Consider the following 24,624-nt stretch of genomic DNA (forward strand, 5'->3'; position numbering starts at 1 on the left):
GCTCGCCCTTCGCTTGCAGGAGACGTAAAATAAATCAGAGCTGTCCATCATGTGGGTGTTAAACCGCCAGGATTAACGAGGAATGAGCGACCACGTCGCTGCTGCCGCGGGCGGCTGATGGCAGAGTTCAGAGTTCAGGGACGGCTCCTCTGAAATCCGCCTGCATTTCCCAGGAAAGCCGATACTTCCTGCAGGGGCGGCCCAGCCCTGCCTGCTGATCCCCAGGGCTCTGGGTCACACTGAGAGCCCTGAAAAATGTGGTTTTTAAGTCAAAACGCAGGGCTTGGCAGGGACGGGTGAGGAACCTGCTCTTTGTGGCAGAGGGGAAGGAGCAGCCCGGGCTGAGAGAGGCGGCAGCTCCCCGAGACCTCTGCTCTCCTTCCCGTCTGGAGAGTCTGGGGGTAAATCAGGAAACCAACAGGGTTTTTATGGGAATAAATCTCTTTATTTCGCACCGGTTGGTCGCACCCGGGATGCGGGGCCGGCGGGAGCGCGGGGGGAACGGCCCGGGCCTGCTCGGGAGGGACCGACCCCGCCGCGCCCAATATGGCGGCCAGCGGCGGCGTCTCCATGGCAACCCGCGTCCTGCGGCAATGACGTCAGGCGTTGTCCCGCCGGTCCTGCTGTCCCCAGGACCCCCAGGTCCCTTTCCCTACAGCGCTCTCCAACAGCTCGTTCCCCAATTTATACTGGACCCCCCCCCCCCCCCCCACACCCCGGCTCCCGGCGCAGCGCTCGGCGCTCCGGTTGCCATGGCGATGCCGATGCCGTTGCCATAGCGGCGTGGCCCCGCCTCCTCGGCGGGGCGGCCGCGGTCACGTGTTCCGGTCGATGCGCTCGGCGCTCAGCTCCCCCCCCGCGGCCGCTCTGTGACCGGAGGGACCCCGGGTCCGTCCCGTCCCGTCCCGTCCCCGCCGCCATGTCCACCGCCATGAACTTCAGTGCCAAGAGCTTCAAGCCGCGGCCGCCGGACAAAGGCGCCTTTCCGCTGGATCACTTCGGTGCGGTAACGCGGCCCGGGCCTCCCCCCGCCCCGTCCCCTCGGCTCTCCCGGGGCCGCCGGCGCAGCCCGGCGGTAGCGCGGCCCGCTGTGTGTTGCAGGGGAGTGCAGCGCCTTCAAGGAGCGGTTCATGGAGTGTCTGCGGGACAGCGGCTACGAGAGCGGGGCCTGCCGGCAGCGCGCCATGGCCTACCTGCAGTGCCGCATGGACAGGCGAGCGGCCGGGCCGGGCCGGGGCGGCGGGGGTTGGTCTCTTCTCCCAAGTAGCAAGTGATGGGATGAGAGGAAACGGCCTCAGGTTGCACCAGGGGAGGTTTAGATTGGGTATGAGGAAAAAATGCTTCCTGGAAAGGGCTGTCGGGCATTGAACAGGCTGCCCAGGGCAGTGCTGGAGTCACCGTCCCTGGAGGGGTTAAAAAGATGTATAGATGACATTCTTAGGGACACGGGTTATGGTTGGACTCGATCCTGAGGGTCTCATCCAACCTTAATGATGCTATGATTCTAAGTTCAAGTGAAACAAGTGTTGGCGGTTGTTTTTCCAGGGGTGTTTTGGTCTGGCATTGCTTTGCGGTGCTTTCTGTTCTGCGGTGAGCCAGGGAGCTCGTTGGGAAATGCACAGTGTGTTATTAACCGTGCTTCGTTACCTTTGCATCCGCTGGATGGGCTGGGGCTGGGGAAGGCTGCAAATTAAAAAAGGAGTTTGAAAATCACCACGGCAAAATAAAATGTCACCAGGATCGTTGCTGTAAGCAACAGTTCATTAAAAACCTGGTAAATGGGACAGGTAACATTTTGGAAAGCTCTTGTGCGGTCTGTTAGTTAAAGATAACCAGGAGTCAGGTCAGGTTCTGAGAAAACTCTTGTTCAATATCAAATATCAGGAAACAACAATAATTTTAATTGGAAAACAACTGTTAAGAAAAAAATAATCCCTGAATGTTGCTTTCCCCAAACTGACGTTTCTGAGGCTTTGCCAATGGCAGTCGCTCCATATGGGCACCTTGTCCTTCTTCAGAGTAAATAATATTAAATGAAATAGAAAATACTGCTGTTGTCTTGGTTATAGGCTGTGTTCTGAGTAATGTGTTGTTTTATTGTTTTTAACTTAGGCAGCTTATGGCTAACGAACCACTGGAAAAATTGGGATTTAAAGATCTGGTAGGTGAAAAACCAGAAGGAAAACCTGAGGAGTTGTAGAAGAAAGACAACTTCAGTCCTCGTGTATGGAAAGCACAGTTGTTACGTAGTACATATTGTACGTTCTGTTCATGGTGCAATAGGAAGTGTTTCCTGAAGGGACTTTTCTGCAAAGGTTGATTTTCCTAAAATAAGGTATATTTTTAAATGAGCAAAAGTTCTGCTTTTGTCTGTTTTCCTCGAGTATTTGCTATCTATTTTCTTTTAATTTCTCTAGCCGGCTCTTAAAGATCCATAAGAACATTTTGCCCAGGAGAAAACAATTATTGCCTGAAGTGTTCTTCATGTCTCTGTAAGAACAGTGAAGTCTTATTTTAAAATAAGACAAAAATACCCCTTTATTGTGTAGATCTTGAACTGTAGATTAATCTTATGTGGCCATTAATAATATGCTTGCAGCAATTGCTTGTCAGGTGGAAATAAAGCTATTGTACTTGCAAATTGCTTTTTATCAAACGCTGGTATTAATCTCCATGTTTGGGGTGGTTTCCTACTCACCCTGTATAGAAAACACTTGGGTACCTGGGTGGGGGTTTTTATGTCTTTTAACCTTCATAACTGGAGAGTATTTCCAGTTCCCCACACCAGTCAGGTGGTGATTCTGCTTTTATTTACCATGCCGGCTGTGTTTATCTGCTGTATTTCATCATTTAACTGGGAATCTTTCATTATGGGTACATCCATTTCTAGAAGTAGAGCTACCGTATGTTTTCTTAATATCTTTATGGCAAAGTCGGTGTGGAGACAGGAATGGTATTCAGTTGCGTTCTAAGTAACTGTGAGCTGTAGAAATACACATGACGAGACTGTTTTATTCTTTTAAAACACATGTTTTACATTAAAAAGCAGAGTAGAAAGCTAAGAAATACAGTATTTCACTCCAGAACATATAGCTGCAGCCCATACATTAAGAAGGGAATGCAGCAGGCCATACAGTAGATGTGTGGTCAGGCCTTACAGGTGTTTGTGTAACTTACCATGAATTATCAGGGCGGGCGGTTTTTCTCTTGTACATACTAATGCAAATGAGTCTTTCTTAATTAACACGGAGTTTATGCCAAAATAATTTTGCCTTGTAGCCCCTTAGAAATTTCTTTTAAGCAGACAACAAATTTGTAAATGGTGTGAATTGTGGGGGTGTGTTTTTCTGGTTTCACTGTAGTTCTTGCTGTGTCCCTGCTCTTTTTTTCCTTTCTTTTTCTTTTAAAGCAGATGTGCATGCAGTGAATAATTTCTCTGTGTATCTGGTGCTCACACTGCACACTTTCGGGTCTGGGCCTGCAGGCAGTGACACACACACTTTGCCAAGGTAGTTCTCCTGCACTTTCTCCTTACTCTGGTGTCTTCTGGTGGATACATCTCACCTTCCCTGCTCTCTGCTATTGCTCCTTTTGCTTCTGCTTCTCTCCGCTGTGTTCACACCGAGATCCAGGAAAGGGTAAAAGAACATTTTCTGCTCTTCGTACTGATGGCTGGAGCCAGGATTTAAATTGTCGCTGAGGTCTAATCTGATTGAACAGACTGGAGATAGTGCAGAGCGGGTCCCTGTTTAAAAGGAACGTTCGCCTGCTGCTGCATATTTTTATTCTACTTCATTCTACTGTTTAAATTATATCCTTTGAGATTAGTACATTTATAGAAGAGAAAGCAGAGGTTTTATTGTTGGAGCAGATATTAAAAGACTCTGTATTAAACCACTGAACAAGAGCTTTCTTTCAGTGATACTGAGCAAGAATTATTAAAATAATCTCCAGCATCTTCAGAAGAAAGAAATCAAATGTCATGCTTCTGTGCTCCCTGAGCAGTGAGAGGTGAAGGGAATCCCTGGTAGGTGCGAGAGAACCCACTGGTGGTGGTGGAATAACTGGGGCTGTTCCTCTGCACACCCGTTTGGCCAAACAGTTACTTCATGAGTTGGACGTTTTGTCCTGAGGCAGCGGATGGCACCTCTCTCTTCCAGCTTATTTTAGGATAAAAGGGGTGAAGTTTCTCAGGTCTTCTGTGATTGAATTTTGGCTGTTGAGCTGGTGCGATAGCTTCTGTTTCAATGAGCTGAGATTACACCCCGAAGGAGGGGACGCTGCGGGCTCTGTTTATGGTGACCAAGGCCCAAATTTTGGACCTGCTGCAGGAGGGATGGTGGGAACAAAAGCAGTTTCAAAAAGCTCCGCGAAGTGGTGCAGTGGTCTTTGCTGCTCGTAGGCCTGTGGTGTTACAGCGATGTGCGACACAGGGTCCTGCTGGCTGCAGACTGTGCTGCTGAGCCACCAAAACGGGCAGAGCACGCTCCATCCTTCACTTAATGACCGCAGACGTGATAATTGGCACCCTAACAGGAAACACCTCTCACCAAGCTGAGAACAGCCTCCCCCTGTCCAGATCCACGGGCGCGTTTCATCCCAGCTCCCAGCACGGTGAGTTAGTGTCACCGCGCTGTCCCCTTCGTGCTGGGACAAGAAAGGGGCTGTGTGTGGATAGCCCAAAATTTGTGGAACTGGCAAAGGCACAAATCTCCTGGCTGTAAGGCATTAGCTGGAAAAGAGAATACGTTCAGTGGAGCTGTAAGGTGAGCTCAGAGCTGGTGAAGGCCACCGGTTGATCTTGATTAAGATCTAATGCAACTGAGAAATGGAAAAACAAGTCATTATTCAATCAGTGCCTGGAGTCAAACAATTTTTCCAAGTTGCTCTATGGGACAAGTCCCTGCAATGCTGGAGTCGTCTGGGAGACATCCCAGAATGCTCTTGGATTTATTCCCACCAACGTACAGATCATTAATTAAAGCCTTTCCATGTAATCCTCTTTATTTTAGCTTTGTTTGCGGGATCCTGGTTTATGCTCCATTGAAATGACAGCGGCGTATAAGCCAAAGGAAAGCCGCAAGTCTTAGTTCCCTCTCCTGTTCCTGTGCCAAGGAGGGTCCTTTCCAGAAGCCTGACACCAAATTGGGAGAATCTGCATTCTGGAAGCGCGGAGCTGAGGTGCGTGCGCTGCGGGGGCGGCGTTTGTCAGGGGCAACGGCTTCTTTGTGGAGCTGTTTGGAGCTGATGAGCGGCTCTGCTGTGTGTGGCACCGGGAGCCAGGTAAGTCCTGCCCAAGCGCATTAATCTTCATGTGGGAAAGCGGCCAGCGCTGCCGTGGAGCGCCGCCCGCCGACCGCTGCTCCCGGACCCCGCGAGCGGGAGGAATGCGGCTGTTCAACGCGGTTGTGCTGGGCTGGATGTGAAACCGCCAGCCTGTGCAGGTGTGGAGGGGACAGCCCGGAGCAGGACAATGTGTTGACTGTGTTGGAGGTCTGTGTCAGCTGTTAACACGATAATAGAAATCGATAAGTGTGAGGGGGTTGTCGTCTTTCCTGTAGTTTTTCTTCAGCAAAGGCTCTTTACACCATAGCTCTAGGGACCCTCTGCTTGGGGTCCTGTCCCTGGAGGGCTCTGGGTCAGCAGAGCTCTGCATGCCAGCACCTGGGAGAGCGTTGCCCACGCATTCCCCCTTTCCTTGCTCAGATTAGGATCTATCCGACCACAAAGAGCTTAACCTTGATCGCTGCGGTTACAGAAAGAACATTGCTGCAAGCCAACACTCGTTATGTCTTCCTGGGAGACCTTGAGCTCTAGGTGTATCTCTCCAAACAGCTGCAATGACCTGCAGAACAAGGAAGAAAGGATTTAATAAACATTTCCAAGGCTCTGAGCGTTTTTTCATAGAAAAGCCTATACAAAGCCTCCTGTGCTTGCGCTGGAAGTGGGCCATGGTCCGAAGTCCTTTGTAGGAGCACAATGAGCCTGTGCCGCTGTGCTAAGGAAGGATTGCTGCTGCATCTGCAGCCTGGATGTGGGATACCGGCTGATGCAGAAGGGTTGTGTCCGTAGGCACCTGTGAAGTGAATGTGTGGGGTTGTGCACAGGTTACACACAGCAAAGGCTGTAGCCAGCTGACCCCCGCGCTTAGTCCTCCCCTGAACCCCAATTTGTCCTGCCTGCCTCGAGGCCACAGACATCATTGTGGCTGGAAATCACACGGTGAGTAATCACCCACTTGTTTTCCTTTGGAGACCACGGAGTTACTGACCTTTGCTGATGATTAATTGCCCTTGCAGCAGAAAACAAAACCACTTTCACTTCCTGCTGCTTTGGTAGGTTGAGCTTAACCAGCGCTAACACTGGGAGAGAGCTGGATCAGGTGGAGCGGCTCTTAACCAGCACTAACACTGGGAGAGAGCTGGATCAGGTGGAGCGGCTCTTAACCAGCACTAACACTGGGGGAGAGCTGGATCAGGTGGAGCAGCTCTTAACCAGCGCTAGCACTGGGAGAGAGCTGGATCAGTTGGAGCAGCTCTTAACCAGCGCTAGCACTGGGAGAGAGCTGGATCAGGTGGAGCGGCTCTTAACCAGCACTAACACTGGGAGAGAGCTGGATCAGTTGGAGCAGCTCTTAACCAGCGCTAACACTGGGAGAGAGCTGGATCAGGTGGAGCGGCTCTTAACCAGCACTAACACTGGGAGAGAGCTGGATCAGTTGGAGCGGCTCTTAACCAGCACTAACACTGGGGGAGAGCTGGATCAGGTGGAGCGGCTCTTAACCAGCACTAACACTGGGAGAGAGCTGGATCAGGTGGAGCGGCTCTTAACCAGCACTAACACTGGGAGAGAGCTGGATCAGGTGGAGCGGCTCTTAACCAGCACTAACACTGGGGGAGAGCTGGATCAGGTGGAGCGGCTCTTAACCAGCACTAACACTGGGAGAGAGCTGGATCAGGTGGAGCGGCTCTTAACCAGCACTAACACTGGGAGAGAGCTGGATCAGGTGGAGCAGCTCTTGTGTGTCACCCCGTTGCTGTCTCACTCAAGCAGGCCTGGAGAGCACTGGGAGGCAACACCATTCGCACAGAGCTGCTGGAACTAAACCTGGGGTGCTGCACTGATGCAGCCGGGGATCAGAAAATACTGCAGGCAGGCGATGAGAGAAGGAGCAGCGAAAACAAAGTACAAAATGTACAAAAAGCATCAATTCATGCTGTGGGCTCTGAAAAGTGCTTCGGGTGTTGCGGTTCCACTGGAGAGCAGTGTGTTCCTACATTTCCAATCCGTGATTGCGGGGAAGGGAATGATGCTTCTGTTAGGACACAAGAGTGCGGGCTTTTCTGGTCACGTATCCAGTGACCCCCAAGGGAATTTAGTTACTTTTCTGCCTGGAGGAGATGACTTGTGGAAGAGATCCTCCTGCTAAACCGGGTGTGTGCCGTATCGTGTCAGTTTTCCCACAAAAATCAGAGCTCTGACTCAATTAAAAAAGCAAAGACTGTTTGGAAGGGCACATGCAAGGGTCCATTTTGCTGCCAGGGGGTTTCAGTGGAAATTGGATATTGATTAATCTTATCCTCATTATGCTTCTGTGAGTAGCTGGCAACATTGCATCTGTCAGGATGCAGCAGATTTTCTAGCGTACCAATTTCAAGACAAAATGCCTTCCTTGTGGAATGAGGGTGCCATATGGCTCAAAATGCATAATTGATCACTGCTCAAAATAGGAACTTCATAGAAAGTCACCTAGAAGTCCAATCAATGTGTGTGCGCAGAGGAACTGATTTTGATGCCTATTTTTTTGTTTCCTGGGACAGATGATGCCACAGGGGCAGATTTTTGTTGCTTTTCCTGGGGGCTCTGCTGTTTGTGCTCTCTCTATAGCACCACACGGGCTGTTCCAAAACTGGATTGTTTATTCCCATTATTTGAGGAGATCTTGGGGCTTGCATTAGCAGGTGCATCAATCTTACACTTGCTGATTCCTCCTGGGCTTGGTTGGGTGAAAAACACCCCAGACAAGTCTGGCATTTACCAAATAGCTCAGGAAAGGCCACAGTTACCTGTGTGAGTGTCACACGGTTCAAGTGCATCTGCTGAGCTGAATCCGGTCCTTGCTGTCCCACGCTTTCCCACCTCCCCAGCTGCTGGCCCAGCTCCCACGCAGGGCAAGGCAGGTTCCCACTGACACGGGAGGAATGTTGTGGTCCATCTGGCTGTGTGTCCTGCTGCCTGGTAAAGAGCGATACCCTAAAGCACTCGGTATTGTAGATGCTTTTCTGGTCAGGTCCTTATGGAAAACTCTGATAGGAGCAGTGGTGGGAAGCAGCCCTGCAAAAAGAGAGCAGGGGGTGAAGAAATCAGGGAGACGACTCAGAATGACTTTAACTTCATCTTGGTGGTTTTACAAAGCAGGCAGAGGGAGCCGTTTCTGCAGCCCCTTTGGGCAGCTGAGTCCTTTGACTATTTTAATAACCTTCTAGGAGCTGAGGCATTTCTGGTTTCCTCAATGCCAGCAAGCCCTGCTCAGCAAGCCCTGCTCAGCAAGCCCTGCTCAGCAAGGCCCTGCTCACACATCTGGGGCTGATCTTGCTTGCAAAGCTGCTGGTCGGGGCAGCAGGTGGGAAGGCTGGAGATGCTCTGCAAGGAGTCAGCTCCTGTTTTGTTTGCTCCATTTACATTTCTCTGTTACCAAACGGTGTTCTGGATGTCAGCAGGCTTTGGAGGCACTGGGTGTCTCCTTAGCGGACAAGGCAGGAGAACAGCAGCGCTACAGAGCCTGGGACACCGGGACTGTCCTGAGGATTCAATGTGATGCTGTGTGCTGCAGCCTGCTCAGATGAGCAATCCGCAGTGGGGTCACTCCCACAGCCCCATGGTAGCATGGCTCGCTGGGTGGCTAAAGGGATTTCACCGCACCGAGGAATCCAATTTTGGGGTAGGCAGACCCACATGGGGAAAAAAATTCCTACTGCCACTCAGAAATTGCAGAGAAGCTGCAGATTGGATCAGTGCTGGTAGCTCAGGACACCGAACCAAGCAGGAGCAACACCCCCCATTGATAAATGAGCCTTCACCTCCCCATGAGCAAGTACCAAATAGGAAATCCCAGGGGTGTAATGAGGCTGGCTGCTCTCATCGCCGGGGTTGCCTCCCTCGGCTTTTGCTCTTTAGTGTGGACGTGGGGGTTATGCTGTGCTGACCGCAGCCCATGGATTCAGCAGGCTGTCTTTAACCCGCGTCCTCGCCACCATCGCTGCGACCCAGCCCCTGTTGTTCATCACATCGCTGACATGCGTGTGCACGCTCAGAGCGGTTGCTAAGGCAGCATCAGTCTGCCCCCCTCTCTCTCTGCATTCGGATTTCTATCTAAACTAAAGCTATATGTGTATTTGGTCCATGCAGCCCAACGCCAGACTGGTATCTATGTGGTGAGAGCGCAGGTGATGCCGCAGATCAGATGTGAACGGTCTCTATGCAGACACCAGTGTGAATGGTGCAGGTGAGCAGAGCGTGGGGTTCGGTTCCCCCTCCCCAAACTGTGCTGCAGAGTCCGGTGGAAATAGGCATTTTCCACTGCCACCTACAAGGATGCAGCGTGGAGATGGACGTCTCTGGAAGGAGATGTGTCCTGGCCTCCTTGTTCAGGGGGTGCTCAGCATGTGCCTGTGCAGCACAGAGGTGTCACCAGAACCAGGTCACTGCGGGGCTTTGGCGCCAGGGGACGTGTGAGTCCTCAGAACTGCTGAGAAAGAACCAGCTGGGTGAAGAATGAGAGTGCGTTTGGAACATCTACCTCCAACCCTTCAGCACGCACAGCAGGAGACTTGCAGGTGTGGTGGTGCGAGCTGGAAGGGTTCGTTCTAGCAGAGAGATGTCTGGATTGATGGCTTTATTTCAGCTTATTTTAGCAAGTAATGGGCAGGTGGGGTGATGTTTATCACCCAAACCAGAGCTGGGTAGTACTTTAGATCACAGCTCTAATCGGCTAGACTGACTTAGACAGTAAATCACTTTAGCAGCACTAATAACACAGAGCGATGGGTGTAGTAAACCTCCTCTTGCAGCAATAACCCGCTCCTGCTGGCTCTTTGACTCAGGTTGGTGCTTTTGCGCTGGTTTATTTATTAAAACTCCCTCACAAAAGTCACCTGGGTGGTTGCTGTGACTCAGCCACCGAAATGGCTGTTCCCTTGTCATTCCCCAACCTGGCTTGGGCTCTTTATATAGCCTGCAATCAAATTGTTTATTTTTGTACCAACGTATAAAGGTTTTTCAGCCACAGGAGTCTCATGATGTTGTTTTCATGGCTTCTGGAGCAGGGTTGCTCTGTTGTCGCTAGAAATAATTGCTGTTAATTAATTCTTTGCTGATTTTTCTTTGGCAAAGCACACTAAAATAAACAAATCAGTGAGCAGCACGCTCTGCATCTCCATGTTGTGAGAGCTTTTCGGAGGCATTCAGTGGCATCCAGACAACCCCATCAGCAGCCAGAGGAAGGGTCAGACATGGTCCTCAACCTTCTGCGGACAAAGTTAATTGGGGGGAGGTTCAGTTACCATCTCCAGCTGTTCAGCAGCTCCTTCCAGGCCATCATTTCTCATCTCTTTCTAGAGAAAAACCACAGCTTTGTTTCCCTCTAATGCTTCATTCAAATCACAGCTGAGCAATGTTACAGAGAAGTGATGTGGTCTCAGATGTCTGAGCCAGACCAGCAGCTCGAGGCAGCAGCCTGTGACACGAGACCGACTGCTGGGACCTGTAATTGCACAGTTTTCTCTTTTCCTCTGTGTCCTTTTAGATGACTTGGCTTCTTCCTGAGGGACTCGAGCTCTGCTGCAGAGGCTTCCAGACCGGGAGTGATGTGCTGGGCTTCAGGCCCTTGCTCTCCACCCTGTGGTCCTGCCTGCAGCATCTCCATCAGCATCTCCATCAGCATCTCCATCAGCATCTCCATCAGCATCTCCATCAGCATCTCCATCAGCATCTCCATCGCCCTCTTGGCACGGGATCCCTGGCAGGAGCAGCCACCGATTCCCAGGTTGACCATCTCCATCTCCATCTCCACCTTGCAATAGGACCTCACACAGCCCAGTCTCCCACTTGAACGTCTCCAAGCTGTTCCTGGAAGGATGAGACATTTGAGCCAGGAAGAGATTAAATTATTGGAACTGAGCACAGGCAATTTCAACCATAAGTGCTTGCCCTGCGGTTTGCATGTCGAACCTGTCCTGCTGATGTCTCTGACTCAGATTGAATTGTTGGTGGCTCTGAATAAGCACTTTGACTTTTCTTGGAGGAGCTGATACCCTGATGTGTGAATCTCTTCACGTGTATGTTGGCTTTCTCCATACAGAGCTTACCCAGGCCTAGGTCTTTTAATGAGCATAAATCAGGAAGAACGCTAAAAGCAGCGGTCTAACACTGGTGCAGGTGAATTATTGACCTCATTGGTCTAATTTCATCTTCTCTGAGAGCAGAACAGAGCCCGTCGTTAGGCTGTAGAAATCAGCATAGCTTCAGTTGGGTGCCTGGGAGCTGCTGTGGAGCCACTTCCCCAGCTGCCCCTTCCACATCATGTTTTACATGGTCTGAAATGGGTTCGGTACGGCAGCAACAGGACTGCTGCATTGAGATTTTCCCATGTGCTGTAGAGCAAACGTACAAATATCCAACATCCTCAAGCCATCGATTACTCCCATGCTCTCCAGGACGTCCCTTGGCTCCCAACCACCCCATCAGAGCAACCAAGCAGCTCCTGCGACCACGTCCTGATTTCCAACCCAGCCGTTGCTGCAGCAAACCTGGCCAGAGCGCGTGGGGCACAAACAGAAAGGACGTCCTGAGCACACCAGGGGCAGACTCCCAAAAGTGGTTGGAGCTCCTTTCCTTTCCATTACGGTGCAGCCACGAGAGAGCAGCTCTCAGCTCCAGGGTGCTGCGAAGGCCTGAAAAACGGTGTTTAAGTCAATCAGCAGAGAGATTTTGCTCTACACCCTTGTTTGTTCTCACTCTCGCCATCTCTCCTCTTATTTTCACACCAGTAACACTGGGCTTTGCAAGAGTTAACCACTATGCAAATGCAGTGAAAGCCTGATCTGCAAATTACTCCGCAGCAAGGCACTTTTAGCGTTGTACAACACCTCTTCTTCCTTGAGGGCAGGTGCAGGTGTTATTTCTGTTATTTCTGCACCCTCGCATGGTTTTCTCTTGCATCATCCTCTTCAGCTCGTCCGACACATCCTAACCATGCAGATGCAGTGTGTGCTTTGCCACATCCTACAGGAGAAAATCCCACAGGGCCCATAAGGCAATTTGCCGAAAGTCAGAGAAAGTTGGCATGGGTATTGGATTTTTAGTTCAGGAGGTTTTAATTGTCCTGGTGTGAGCTCTCTGCTCTGTAGCATTCCTCCCTTCCAGCTGCAGCCACTCATGATTTAACCGGTTAACCCAGAAGATTAGATGATTTTAAATCATTTTTTTTAAAGAAAAACCTCTAGTATTTAATGGTTTTTTTCTTTCTTTTGAACAGGAAACCTTAGTGCAGTGGAAACTTCAGCATGGGTGTGGGTGGCCAGTGCTACTGCTGGTTCACACAAAGCCCCAGCTGCAGGAGCCGCCCCCCCTGCAGTGCTGGGGAGACTGGGGGATCCTGCCCAGCGTTTCCACCACTCCAGAGAGTTTTGCTCGAATGCAGTTGCAGCGGCTGAATTATTGATGCTTGTGTCCGGGTTTGCTGTGCACGCAGGGATTTGCAACGTCTCCCCACGTTATGCTGCGAATGTGCTCCTGGGTCACATAAGGGGTTGAGTTTAACACCCTTTTGCTTGTGCGATTGTGACACTGATTTAGGCATTTCAGCACCAGGGATGCAAAATTAACTGCAAACCAGTGTAAACGGCTCTTTCATAACGAAACAAGGCAGCCTGAGGGTGGAAGGAGCTAATATGGAGGGGCAAGGAGAAGGTGTCGTTATGCATGTGCATTTTCAGGGCGTCACCGCAAAGATGATGAGAAGATTCCCAGGAATTTCGGAGCATCCTTTGCCCTGACCTCAGAGTCTGGCATTTCCAGAGGCTGCCCTGCTGCCGATGAGCTCAGCACCTCGGGAAATCGCACTAATAACATCCGTTTCTAAGGCAACAACCTTGCGATGTAGAGAAGACTGAGTTAAAAGTGTGTGTGTGTTTACAAACAAATGCGTTTTACGCATAAATATGTAAGCATTTATATACATAAGTATAAAAATATTACATCAGACCTAACAAGTCACTTAGCAGCGGAGAGACTGAGAGCATCTGAAGGAGGGCGATGTACTGAGCGTGGAGAGTTTGACCAGAGACTTTGGAAGAAGTTGGAGCAAATTCATCAAGCGTTCCCTGACAGGTCGTGCCCGCAGAAAACGATGTGGGGAGAACCTCAGGTGAGGTGTTGGCTCCTGCAGGCATGGGCTGCAGGAACGATGTGATGGGGACAAGCTGGAGCAGCGATGCCCATTGGCCTCCAGGAGCCTCCAGCACCCCACCAGGCCACCTTCCCTCGTGTATGTGAGGTTGTATCAAGCCTTTGGTTTCTTCCAATAAACAGAAATAAGTCTTCAATTCTGGCTCACTTAGTTCCAACTTTTCTCCCTCTCTCTGTGTCCCCTTGACCCACATAGGCTGTTTGTTTCCTGGTGTGAAGTCTGGAGTAATTGGGATGGGACATAACTGCTGAGGGTTGCTTTTGATCAAGCTTTGCTGGCCCTGCTCTCCTGCTCCGCCTGGCCTGTACGAAACGCTCCCCTCTCATCCTTGACAACAGGATCTGTTGTATTTGATTTGATTACAAGATATAAATTTCTGTCTGCAGCCCTGGCTTCCAGCAGGCAGAGGAGAGAGAGGGATTGCCTAGCAACCAGGAGAACAAAAAATTAAGAGAATCAATAAGTCTTAATAGAAAGCTAAACAGAGACCTTAAACCCAATCCCCCGCCCAGCCCCTGTCCTCGGTGAGTTCATGATGATGTGCAGCACCCTGGCTATTGCATGAAGAATCCAGCAAGTGCACATGATGGAAAAGCCGGAGGGCTGGGGATGTGCTGTGATTGAAGCGCAAATGGAAACCTAACCCAGCTCGGACTCGGGTAAAGCTCTGATCTTGTAAGCGTTTACACTGACAAGCAGTCCCACAAGCCTGAATGTAGCAAGGGTTTGGAGGATTAGGGCTAAGACACTGTGCTGGAGGTATTTTTACTCAGTGGGTGTTAGAAGTCAGTGCTCTGCTCCAGGTTAATATTAGTGACTTGGAAGTCGAAGGTGAGGGTGTGGATGCAGCAGCTCAACTTCCCCACAAAAGGCGTGTGAGTGGGGTTACACCTTTGGTCAGCGTGGAACGAGTTTCCAGTCATCAGGAACCTACACCAGTAAAACCAGCGAACCCCAGCATGGTGCATAACGCTGCATAGAGTCAGCAAGGAACAGTCCCATGTCAGTTTAAAACAGTCAAAAATCAGCTTGGTTACAGTCACAGCACAAATGCAAAGGTCATTTAGGAAAATGTATTCAAGGCAAGGGGGGGCATCATAAATGCACCAGGTCATGATTCTGCCCATCTTTAAGGGTGTGTGTTATTTTCTCCTGCAAAGTGTTCCATGGAACCTGCTCACATCTGCGTTTGCAGGATTGAGGTGATTTGGTTGTGGATTTTTCCCGGGAGCTACTGGTGCCCTCCTCCTGCAGCCGCTCGTGGGCTGAACCTGGTGGGGACCATGAACAGCGTGAGCTGAGCTTTGCGGGAGGGTGCTCTGCTTTGATGGGGGAAGCAGAGATGGGCGATTTGAATGGGGGATTTGCTTTGCAAAACCAAAAACGTTGCTATAAGCAGAGCTGTTTGGAACACAAACAGGCCATAGCAGCATCACAGTGCCTGTGACTCATATCTGAGAAGGTTTCAGCGGGGGTGAGGGCAGCAGCCTACGGGGCACAGCTCTGAACCCCTCCTTGGCCAAAGTCTTCCCGCATCACCCCTCTGAGTCATCCTCTGGTCCTCGTAAAACAAGGACAGAAGCCTCGACCCATAGGTGACTTGAGACACATGGGTGGCTGCAGCTCTCTGTCCCAGCAGTATGGCCGTGAGATGACACGGGGAAGCTGTGACTCTGCCCCAGAGGTGTCTTCTCTCCCCGATAGTCCCTTGGTGCCACAGAGAGGTGTGGAAAGAGCAGGAAGATGCTTGGAGAACAACCCTGCAGAGATGGAAGGTGGTGGTAATGGGTGCTTGGAAGGACAGTGGTGAACTGAGCATTTCAGAGCACAAGTGGTTACCAGTTACACGTTTACAAGTACACCCAAAGGATGCGAATGTTAAAGAGATGCCCCCAAAACACTGCTCATGAACCCACCAAGGTGCTCGAGCAATGAGGCCTCTTCTAGTGAGGGTTGTGGTGCTGCAAGCTGCAACCTCCTTGAGGTGAAGAACCCTGCCGCCCCCCCCCCACTGCCATGCTGGCTCCTACCCCTGGGTGTGAGCACCCCAAAACCGAGCAGTGAGGCAGCGGCGTGGCACGGGCACCCCAAATTAAACCTGGGACAGCATCGCTGGGGGATGGGAGCGCCCTGGGGTGGGGACACCCGGGGGGATGTGACGCCCTGATGGTTGGGGACCCCCACGGGGAGGGGGCTCCCCGGCGGCGAGCGGCCGCTGGAGGTCGCGGGCGAGCGGCGCTGGGAGCCGCCAGCCCCCCGGGCCCTGCGGAAGGCGGAACCGGCGCCTTGCCCGGGCGAGCGGCTCCGGCGGCAGCAGCGGCGGCGGGACGAGGAGGCGGCCAGGGCAGAAACCGCCCCGGCGCGGCCCCTCCCGGCGGCGGCGCGGCCCCCCCGGGCGTTCACCTTGCGCGGGGCGAGCGGGGCCGCATGGAGCAGCCCGGGCGCGCCGCCCGCCTCGCCAGCGCCCCCCGCCCCGCGCCATGAACCGACTTTAGCCGCGGCGGAGCCCAGCGGAGCCCCGCACCGCCTGCCCGCCCGCCCGCCGCCCCCATGGCGAAGGAGAGGAGCAGGAAGGCGCTGGTGGAGCTGCTCCAGCGGCCGGGCAACGCGGCGTGCGCCGACTGCACCGCCCCGGGTAAGAGCGGGGCGAGGCGGGGGGCGCGGGCGGCGGCCGCACCTGCCCGCACGGCACCGCGCGGAGACAGCGGCGGGGCGGGGGGCTCTGCGCTCTCCGGGCACGGCGGGGACTGTGCCCCGCTGAGGGGTGGCCCGACCCCACATCCCCCCGTGCCCCCAAGGGGATGCAGCGGGGATGCTCCGGGGCAGGGCGGAGGGATGATGGGGATGCGCTGTCGCGGTACCCGCGGAGCAGCGCCGGCTGAGGAACCCCCTGCCAGCCCAGCCCAGCTCCTCGCCCGGCCGTGGCAGCGCTGATGTCATCCCCGGCAGGTCCCCGCGGTCTGCAGTGCAGCCCGGGTGGCGTTAGCCCGGGTGCATGGGGGTTCTGCCCGGGGGGGTGCCCTGTGCTGCTGGAGGCGGCTTGTCCTCCGTGTCCCCTCGCGAACAGGCTGACTTTTGTCACTTCTCCTGCCCTATCAGCGAGCAAACAGATGGGGGGAACCAGAGGCATTGCCGTGGGCATCCTGCCCACCAACCTTTGACCGGTGTGCCATCGATGGGTGCCTGCCTGGCCACTGCCTAACGCTGCGCAAGGGGACGAAATGAAATGTCCATAGTCCTTTTTATGTACAAAGAGGAGAGAATCTGAGCTGTGGGCATCTTCCTCTCCCTTTGCATGGTGATTGTTGGGGACTGGGTGTGAGCATGGGGAAGCCTTTGCTCTTGCAGAGCAGGGTCTGTGTGGTGCGGCGGGAGCTGCCTTTGCGAAGAATCCTAGAAAATTGCATAGCAAGTAACTTTCCTTTTAAAAAACAAACAAATAAAACACCAACAAACAAACACCCTCTGCCCCCCAAAAAAACAAACCAAAAAAACCAAAGCATACCACCTAGAAACGCCTAAATTTGTATTAGCTTGGGCAGGATGACTCTGAAGAGATGCAGAGAAAGCGTGTCCTTTTTCAGCTTCTGCCATTCTATAGGTTAAAGAAAACCCAACACTTCAGGTGAGCCTTATTTTTCTGCATGTTGATTTATCTGGCATTTCAAAATCTATCGGATACCACCATCCAGGTCGCACCGTTACCGATGGTTTTATGTCCCTAATCTACATGTCGGGACACTGCAGTTCACTTTGGGATGTGTTGTGTACCTGGCTGGAAAGGACAAAGAACTTTCTGCATAGTGTGAGCTGCTTTGCAGCGCTGCCTGCGCCCACCCATCGGGGGCTGTGGTTGCTGCGTAACTGGACCAACCCACCTCGGAGGTGCCTTGCTGAGCACAGCTTGGGTTCAGCAGATAGGTGCCTGTCTAAATTATTCCTTCCCAGAGAAGACTTTCCAAGCCTGGGCCATTCAGATCCATGGGGTAATTCTCCCTTGCCCTGTATGTTCATCTATTTTGCAGGCTCCCCCTGCAAAATGGGAAGTTTCTCAGCGTCAGCAGGATGGAGATGAAGCTGTAGGTCCGTAATACAGCTCACGTCAGGGAAAGATGGTGATTGTTAAAGGGTCCAAATGGGCTTGTAAAACAACAAAACTGTTTTTTGCTTTTGGTGACATTTGCATGCAGAGATGTCTCAGTGGATCTGAAGCTCAAAGAGGAGAATTTGGGCCAGTGTCTTTTGTAATACAAGATGTGCTATATTAATGCCATTCAGCCTCTTTTCTGAACTGCCATGGCATTGCTTCCCTGGGACTGGATCTCTGTTCATCAACCCAGTTTCTTTAGTGAACTACTTATGGTGCTGTAATCTGTTCATCTGCCTGGGAGTGACAATGAACTTGAGATGCCCTGGGCCACTTAGCGTAAGATACATCACTTCTGGCTGTACATAATATATAAAATATTCAGCATGAATTCTGTTATCCATCCTGGGCAGGTGTGACAGGTCAGGTCTTTCTGGGTATGAGATAACATGGGGTATGCATCCAGAGAGCCTCCGGAATGGGGTGTAAATATGCTCTTTGCTGAAAAGTGGGATGCACAGGAAGAAAAAGGTGACAGCTGGAACTGGGTGGACAGCTCTGTAGAGGAAAAGGACCAAAGCAGAGAACATAAAGTGCAAATGAAAGAAGAGGGAGGGTGAGAAATGAACCGAAGCCGAGAAAAGCAGGGTGTGCTTGTGCTTTCCCACATGTGTGTGTTGTTAGGTGCTGACCTGGTACAGCTGAGGGTAAGCAAAAGGTCAGGGTCCCTGATTTATTATTACTGCTGCTCAGGTGGGTGTATTCCTCTCCCTGACATCCCCAGTTAATTCAGGATCCAGCATTAAGAGGTAACCATTTAGCTCAGGGATAACAAAGGACAGGATGGGTCAGATATATAACAGGCGAAAATTCTATGTTAATCACTTTAATGTGTGTATTTGGAAGCTGGCTGGGTTTTCTTTTGTTCTTGGAAACATTTGTTTCAGAAATCAGCCAGTCAGTGAAAGTTTGGGTTGTTTTTCTTCCCTGCTGCCAAAACCAGGTTGTTTCCTTTTGTCAGTGCTTTGGCCTTTGGGTGAGGCTCGGTAGCCACAGCCCTGGAGTAGCAGCTTGTCCCAGGTATAACTGGCTGGTGTAACAAAAGCTCCAACTCCTGATGCCAAAGGGCTCGCAAACATCGTTGTGGCTGAACTGTGACCATGCAAAAATAAAATCCCAGAGTGGATGGGGAGCATTGGGGGAGGCAGCACTGTTCCACTGGGGCTGCAGAAGTGACTTTGTCCCCTGTAGGGTCATTGCATTGGGGCTCATCTAGCCAAAACCTGCCAAGTTCCTGGATCTGGGCAGAATTTGCTACCTAATTGTGACTGAGGATATATCAAATAACAAGTGGTCAAGTCCTACGCGCAAGGCTGCTGCATTCAAGATGTGTGTGGTTTGTGTGCTCGCATCTGGGCGGACCGTGGCGTTGAGTGTGATGCTCAGGAGGGTCAGAGCTGTGTGATGCTCAGGAGGGTCAGAGCTGTGTGATGCTCAGGAGGGTCAGAGCTGTGTGATGCTCAGGAGGGTCAGAGCTGTGTGATGCTCAGGAGGGTCAGAGCTGTGTGATGCTCAGGAGGGTCAGAGCTGTGTGATGCTCAGGAAGGTCAGAGCTGTGTGATGCTCAGGAGGGTCAGAGCTGTGTGATGCTCAGGAAGGTCAGAGCTGTGTGATGCTCAGGAGGGTCAGAGCTGTGTGATGCTCAGGAAGGTCAGAGCTGTGTGATGCTCAGGAGGGTCAGAGCTGTGTGATGCTCGGGAGGGTCAGAGCTGTGTGATGCTCGGGAGGGTCAGAGCTGTGTGATGCTCAGGAAGGTCAGAGCTGTGTGATGCTCAGGAAGGTCAGAGCTGTGTGATGCTCAGGAGGGTCAGAGCTGTGTGATGCTCAGGAGGGTCAGAGCTGTGTGATGCTCGGGAGGGTCAGAGCTGTGTGATGCTCGGGAGGGTCAGAGCTGTGTGATGCTCGGGAGGGTCAGAGCTGTGTGATGCTCGGGAGGGTCAGAGCTGTGTGATGCTCGGGAGGGTCAGAGCTGTGTGATGCTCGGGAGGGTCAGAGCTGTGTGATGCTCGGGAGGGTCAGAGCTGTGTGATGCTCGGGAGGGTCAGAGCTGTGTGATGCTCGGGAGGGTCAGAGCTGTGTGATGCTCGGGAGGGTCAGAGCTGTGTGATGCTCGGGAGGGTCAGAGCTGTGTGATGCTCGGGAGGGTCAGAGCTGTGTGATGCTCGGGAGGGTCAGAGCTGTGTGATGCTCAGGAGGCTCAGAGCTGTGTGATGCTCGGGAGGCTCAGAGCTGTGTGATGCTCAGGAAGGTCAGAGCTGTGTGATGCTCAGGAAGGTCAGAGCTGTGTGATGCTCAGGAAGGTCAGAGCTGTGTGATGCTCAGGAGGGTCAGAGCTGTGTGATGCTCAGGAGGGTCAGAGCTGTGTGATGCTCAGGAGGGTCAGAGCTGTGTGATGCTCAGGACCAGCAGGCGCATCTGGCAGAAAGATCTTGTGCAAGAGCTTCCAAAAATGCTCCCAGCTTTTGAGAGGATGTCTCGAGTAGGGGGAACAGGCTTAGGGTGAGCCTGGCCATGGCAGCTGGGAATGCAGAAAGGATGCTCAAGTAGAAACTGAACATCAGAGTGGGGGATAAAAAACCTGAGAGGTGACATTTGTCACTTGTAGGTTTTGTTTGCTTTTATTTTAAAGCTTCTCATTAGGTTTTTTTATTAACTGTATCCTTATAAAGCCATAATTTTCAATGAAAGGTTGCTTTTTAATATAAAAAAAAAAGTTTAGGTCCAAAGATGTCATCTGCCTGTAATGAATAACGAGATTGCATTTGCTCCATCGTTGAGACTGCGTTGTGGGCAGGAGTCGCTGTAATGAAGTGGTTACCTGATGTCTCCTGTCATTACCCGCTCTGTGCTGGAGTCGGGCTCCTAGACGCTGCTTTGCGGTGTGTGTGTTCTGGTGGGTTTGAAGATGTGTTCGCGCAGCCAGGACAGCACAGTAAATGCTTAAGTGCAAACTGAGCGATCTCGCTGAACTGCTGGTGTGTAATGGCTCTCCATGTATTAGAATAATCCTTTTTTCTTCAGGAGTAATGTGGCAGTTCAGCCTTCTCTTTTTTTTTTTCCCTAAATGATTCTTTGTCTCGGGCAATCTCTCCGCTCATCACGAGACAGATGGTTATCTCAGGGCATAACCAGACCTTGAGCATTTCTCTCTTCACTCCATTTTTCTATGACTTAGGCTTGTGTTTCCACAGAGATGGTTTTACACTGTAGGAGGACAGGGAGGCTCTGAAGGCGGGAGTGGGAATCCCATCGAAGCGATCCTGCGATTTAAACCCTCCAGCAGCAGTTTATGTGGCTTGTGCTTATTGTTTTCCTCTTTGTTATTTGGGATGGGTCACTGGGACACAGACCCCGGGGGACATCGGCCTCTGTGCCCAAGGCTCGGGTGACGTGGGATGGAGGAAGAGCAGAAGGCGCGATGGAGGGGAGGCAGGTGTTGGGGCTTTGGGCTGCGGAACTGAGCAGATTTGGTATTTTGGTGTAAGTGTCTATATATAAAAGCCTGAGGGTGGGTGGTGTGTGGCGGGGGTGGTTGTAAACACCATTCCCACAGGCCCAGCATCTTATTTCTCAAGCAGGTGAAGCTTTTCCATCCCCTTGATTCTATGAAGCGAGGGTGACGATTAGAAAACACAAGTGCTGGGGGATTGCTTGATTTGCTCAGGATTAAGGAGGGCAGGGAAAGGAGTTGATCTCAACCTTCTCGTATCTAAATACCGGTCCTAAAAGCACAGGCAGGGAGGACAACTGAGCCACCGGGTCCTGCTGGTGCTGTCACCCGCGGCGGCGTCTCCGTGTCCCCTGGCGAGCGAGGGGGCTCAGCCTCGCGCCGCGTTCTCTCTCGTGCCCCCACTACCTCCCACTGCAAAGCTGTTCCAGGGCTCCGCCGCTCTAATGGCGTGAAACGGGCTCTTCGTTTTCGAGCTAAAAGTAGAAACTTGTTCCTGCACCTCCATTGTCCTCACACTTAAATATTGTTGGTTTGCTTTCTGCCTTTTTTGATTGATTTTTTCTCCCCCTGGGAATTTGTCAGCCTTTCTTTCTGGCCATAAGCAGAGTGGAGGAATAAGAAGGGTTTTTTTTCCCCCCATAGCAGTTGTGTTTTGCTCGATGCTGCTTTCTGCAGGGAAAAAGGGCTTTTTGAAACAAAGGAGGTTTAATGTGCTGGTGTTTTCTGCTCACCCGGGTGCCTGGGCTGGGCCGTGGGCTGCAGGCAGCAAGCAGAGGGGGCTGCTGAGACCTGCAGCTGAATAGAAAGACCTTGGCAACCTCAGTGCCTCCACTGAAAAATGTTCCTACTTAGAGAGGAGTGTTGGTGGGAGGCTCTTTGGCTTCGGTTTTAATGTCTTTTATTGTTATTTTTAAACATGCATGACCAAGGTCTGTTTATTAACCTCCTAATCTTTCCTCAAAGTAAATAGCAACGGAACTTCAGTGCTGAACATGAGGTTCTCCTGGCTGGGGAATTTGGGAAATCAGCCGCAGCTGAGCGACAAGAGAAAAGGCTTTTTTAGTTTGTGTTGATTGCACTGAATCCTTATGATTATATCCCACATCCTAGGGCACGAGTTACCTCTCCAGTGCAGGGTTAAAGAGGTTTTGCCTACCTGGAGAGGTCCTGCTCTCCCCTCTAATGAATCTCCATCACCTCAAACAGGGGAGAGCAATCAGAAATTGAATGGGGACGGAGCCAGGCAGCTCATTGAGGGTCTGGCCATGGTTTGTGTGCTGGAGGATGCATTGGCGATGTTCTTGTGGATGTATATGTCTTGGTCAGCAATGTGCTGTGCTGTATATGGTGATAACTGTGGGTTGAGGCAGGAGGTGAAGCTGGGGCATCTGAGTAAATTTTGGGACTCTGAGCTGTTGCTTTTGTTTTGTGGCTACTTTGAGGCTGCTACTGCTCCGCAGTATGTGATTTGCTTGGGTTGGTGGCATCTAGGGGTGTTCAAACCGAAACCTTACGTTTATATTCTGGATACAGGAAATATTGAATATTTATTAAAAAAAATCCACCGCCATCTCACCTCCAATCTTCTCTTAGTTCGGTTTGTATGAATTGTCCTATGTCTTATGTTGATTCTTCTTGTTTATTATTTTTCGGGGTCCAGCCTTTGTTCTTCCCTCCATCGTTCTTACTCTCGGTAACGTTGGGTTCAAGCTGCAGAGCTCATTATTCTCTAGGCTGGGTTTCCTGGGGCTTGTGATGGCAAAAGGAGCTGGGTGAGGGAGTTAATTTCTGAATTTTGTAAAATAAAGTTGCATCAAGTTTTCATTTCCAAAGTCATAATCCGTTTATAAGTGACTAGAGGTCTCTGCCACGTTGAACAGAGAAAGTTGGTTGTTCTGGAGCAATGGTGCCGAAGGATAAAGAGACTTTCTGCACTCAGAATGGTGTATTTGGTTTGAAATTCCCCTTGTTCCTCATTAGTCTTTATTCCTTCTGGCTTGACATAATGCAATAAAGCCATTTGTGTGGAACTTAGGCGTGCTGGAAAGTTTTCATTAGGCTTCACTGCTGTTCGCTTGAAAGTCTGGAGGCTTAGGAAAAATCATCTCTTTTGGGCAATACCCAGATTATGATGTGTTGCCATTTTGGTGCATTTTTTTGGGCCCTGGCCAGGTAGAATGGCTTAAATAAACTTACTGAACTTCTCAGATGTCCAAGGCAGAGAGCGTGCTCCAGCTGTTGAAGCGTCTAGCAGCAAGGTGGACTTTGCTTGGAGCCAATCTCACTGCACCGGGAAGGTTTGGAGCTGCGCTGAGCTCCAGGAGCTGTTGGCCATGTTAGACCCGGCTCCAAACTTGGCTGCCACGGCTCCCTCTTCCTCACCGCCACCGCTGCTCCATGGTCGCCCTTTCCTCTTGACCTTCTCACCCTTCTTTGGGCCTGATTTTCTGCATGGAAGTCAGAGATAGAGGTTTTTGGCAAGACACTTGATGCTTTACCCTTGCCTGCCTTGCACCCTTTGGTCCTGGGCTACCATAGGGCAGCGGTGCTGCACCTTGGACTATTAATATTGTTGTGGTAGCAAGTTTGGCAGGTCCCAGACCTTGGTTACCGCCACGTGTTTAGAGATGGGAGAGGACAACACGAGGAGTTAAAGCACAGAAATGTGCATGAGCGTGTGAAACTCTTAATTTTTGTTGCCAATAACTGGCAGCAATGTTTGGTTTGTATTTGCCAGGCCTGAGCTGTAGTCATCAGGGTCTCTCATGAAGATGAGAGACTGTGCGGAACAGGAAAAAACACCTTTAGGTGGCTGCTGGTCCCAGCTCCTGTTGGCTGGTGGGGGTTGTAACAGCTTGAGGACTTGCTCCTCTGCTGGGTGGGCACCCAACCACATGTGATGAGACCATCCAGTTACCTCGTTGGGTTCATCTCTGCACACAACCACCCCTGGGGAACTGAACTGGTCTTCCCTGGGCTGTGCTGGGTGAGGAGGTGACAGTCCCCACCGGCAAACCTCGGTGCCCCATGCGAGGAGCTGCATCACCCCACGCCAGCCGGCTCCCGCTGCACCGCCACAGCCAGGCCATTAAATATGGATAAGCAGGAGAAAGCACGTTCCCTTGCTTTTTATAAATAATTGCTGTGCTGTGAGGAGCGAGTGTTTAGTCTAATTACTGCGGGGGAATAAACAGATTATGATGGTTTGCAAAAAGGGAAGATCTGCCCTTACTCCTCAACAGCCCGATGTGATGGGGCGGCCAGGGTTTTGTACCCATGCGGGTTTGGGGGAGGATGGGGTGAGGGGACCTCCGTGGGGAGGGTTTAGTGGCTGAGCCACTTGCACGGAAGCCCTTTCTGCTGGGGCGCAGCTGGAATAGCAGACGCTGACATTTGCTATTTGGAGTTCAAACAAAGATCCCTGTATGGGCTTTATTAGTGAGGCAGCGCCAGGGACACTGGTGGATGTGTCCTGCCCCTGCCCTCCTCCGGTTCCTCCCCATCTCCCCGTCCTGCGGGCAGCGCCTCTGCCCAGGAGGAATTTGGAGGCGAAGGGCT

At 51.6% G+C, this 24,624-nt stretch overlaps 2 protein-coding genes across 6 annotated transcripts in view; both read left to right on the plus strand.

Annotated features, from left to right (window-relative positions):
- Positions 1-838: 838 nt before the first annotated feature.
- COX19 (cytochrome c oxidase assembly factor COX19) lies at positions 839-13,604 on the plus strand. Of its 4 annotated transcripts, XM_071815029.1 has the most exons (4): positions 839-1,001; positions 1,102-1,213; positions 2,113-5,181; positions 12,536-13,604. In XM_071815029.1, the coding sequence occupies exons 1-3, from the start codon at positions 920-922 to the stop codon at positions 2,198-2,200; spliced, it is 282 nt and encodes a 93-aa protein (XP_071671130.1). In that variant the 5' UTR covers positions 839-919; the 3' UTR covers positions 2,201-5,181; positions 12,536-13,604. The 4 variants fall into 4 exon arrangements, with proteins under 4 accessions (XP_071671130.1, XP_071671131.1, XP_065706750.2 ...); XM_071815030.1 differs by lacking the exon at positions 12,536-13,604 and having other exon boundaries at positions 1,102-1,324; positions 2,113-2,656; XM_065850678.2 differs by lacking the exon at positions 12,536-13,604 and having other exon boundaries at positions 1,102-1,245; positions 2,113-2,656.
- A 2,163-nt stretch (positions 13,605-15,767) lies between these two features.
- Positions 15,768-24,624, plus strand: part of ADAP1 (ArfGAP with dual PH domains 1) — a 54,057-nt gene continuing 45,200 nt past the window's right edge. Inside the window, exon 1 of one of the 2 annotated variants that reach the window (XM_065850424.2) lies at positions 15,768-16,103. In XM_065850424.2, coding sequence (XP_065706496.1) covers positions 16,019-16,103 — 85 coding nt within the window. In that variant the 5' untranslated portion in view covers positions 15,768-16,018. The remainder of the gene's footprint in view (positions 16,104-24,624) is intronic. The other variant, XM_071815050.1, reaches the window with a different exon arrangement.

This window comes from Patagioenas fasciata, chromosome 15 (genome assembly GCF_037038585.1).
Source record: "Patagioenas fasciata isolate bPatFas1 chromosome 15, bPatFas1.hap1, whole genome shotgun sequence".
NCBI lineage: Eukaryota > Metazoa > Chordata > Aves > Columbiformes > Columbidae > Patagioenas > Patagioenas fasciata.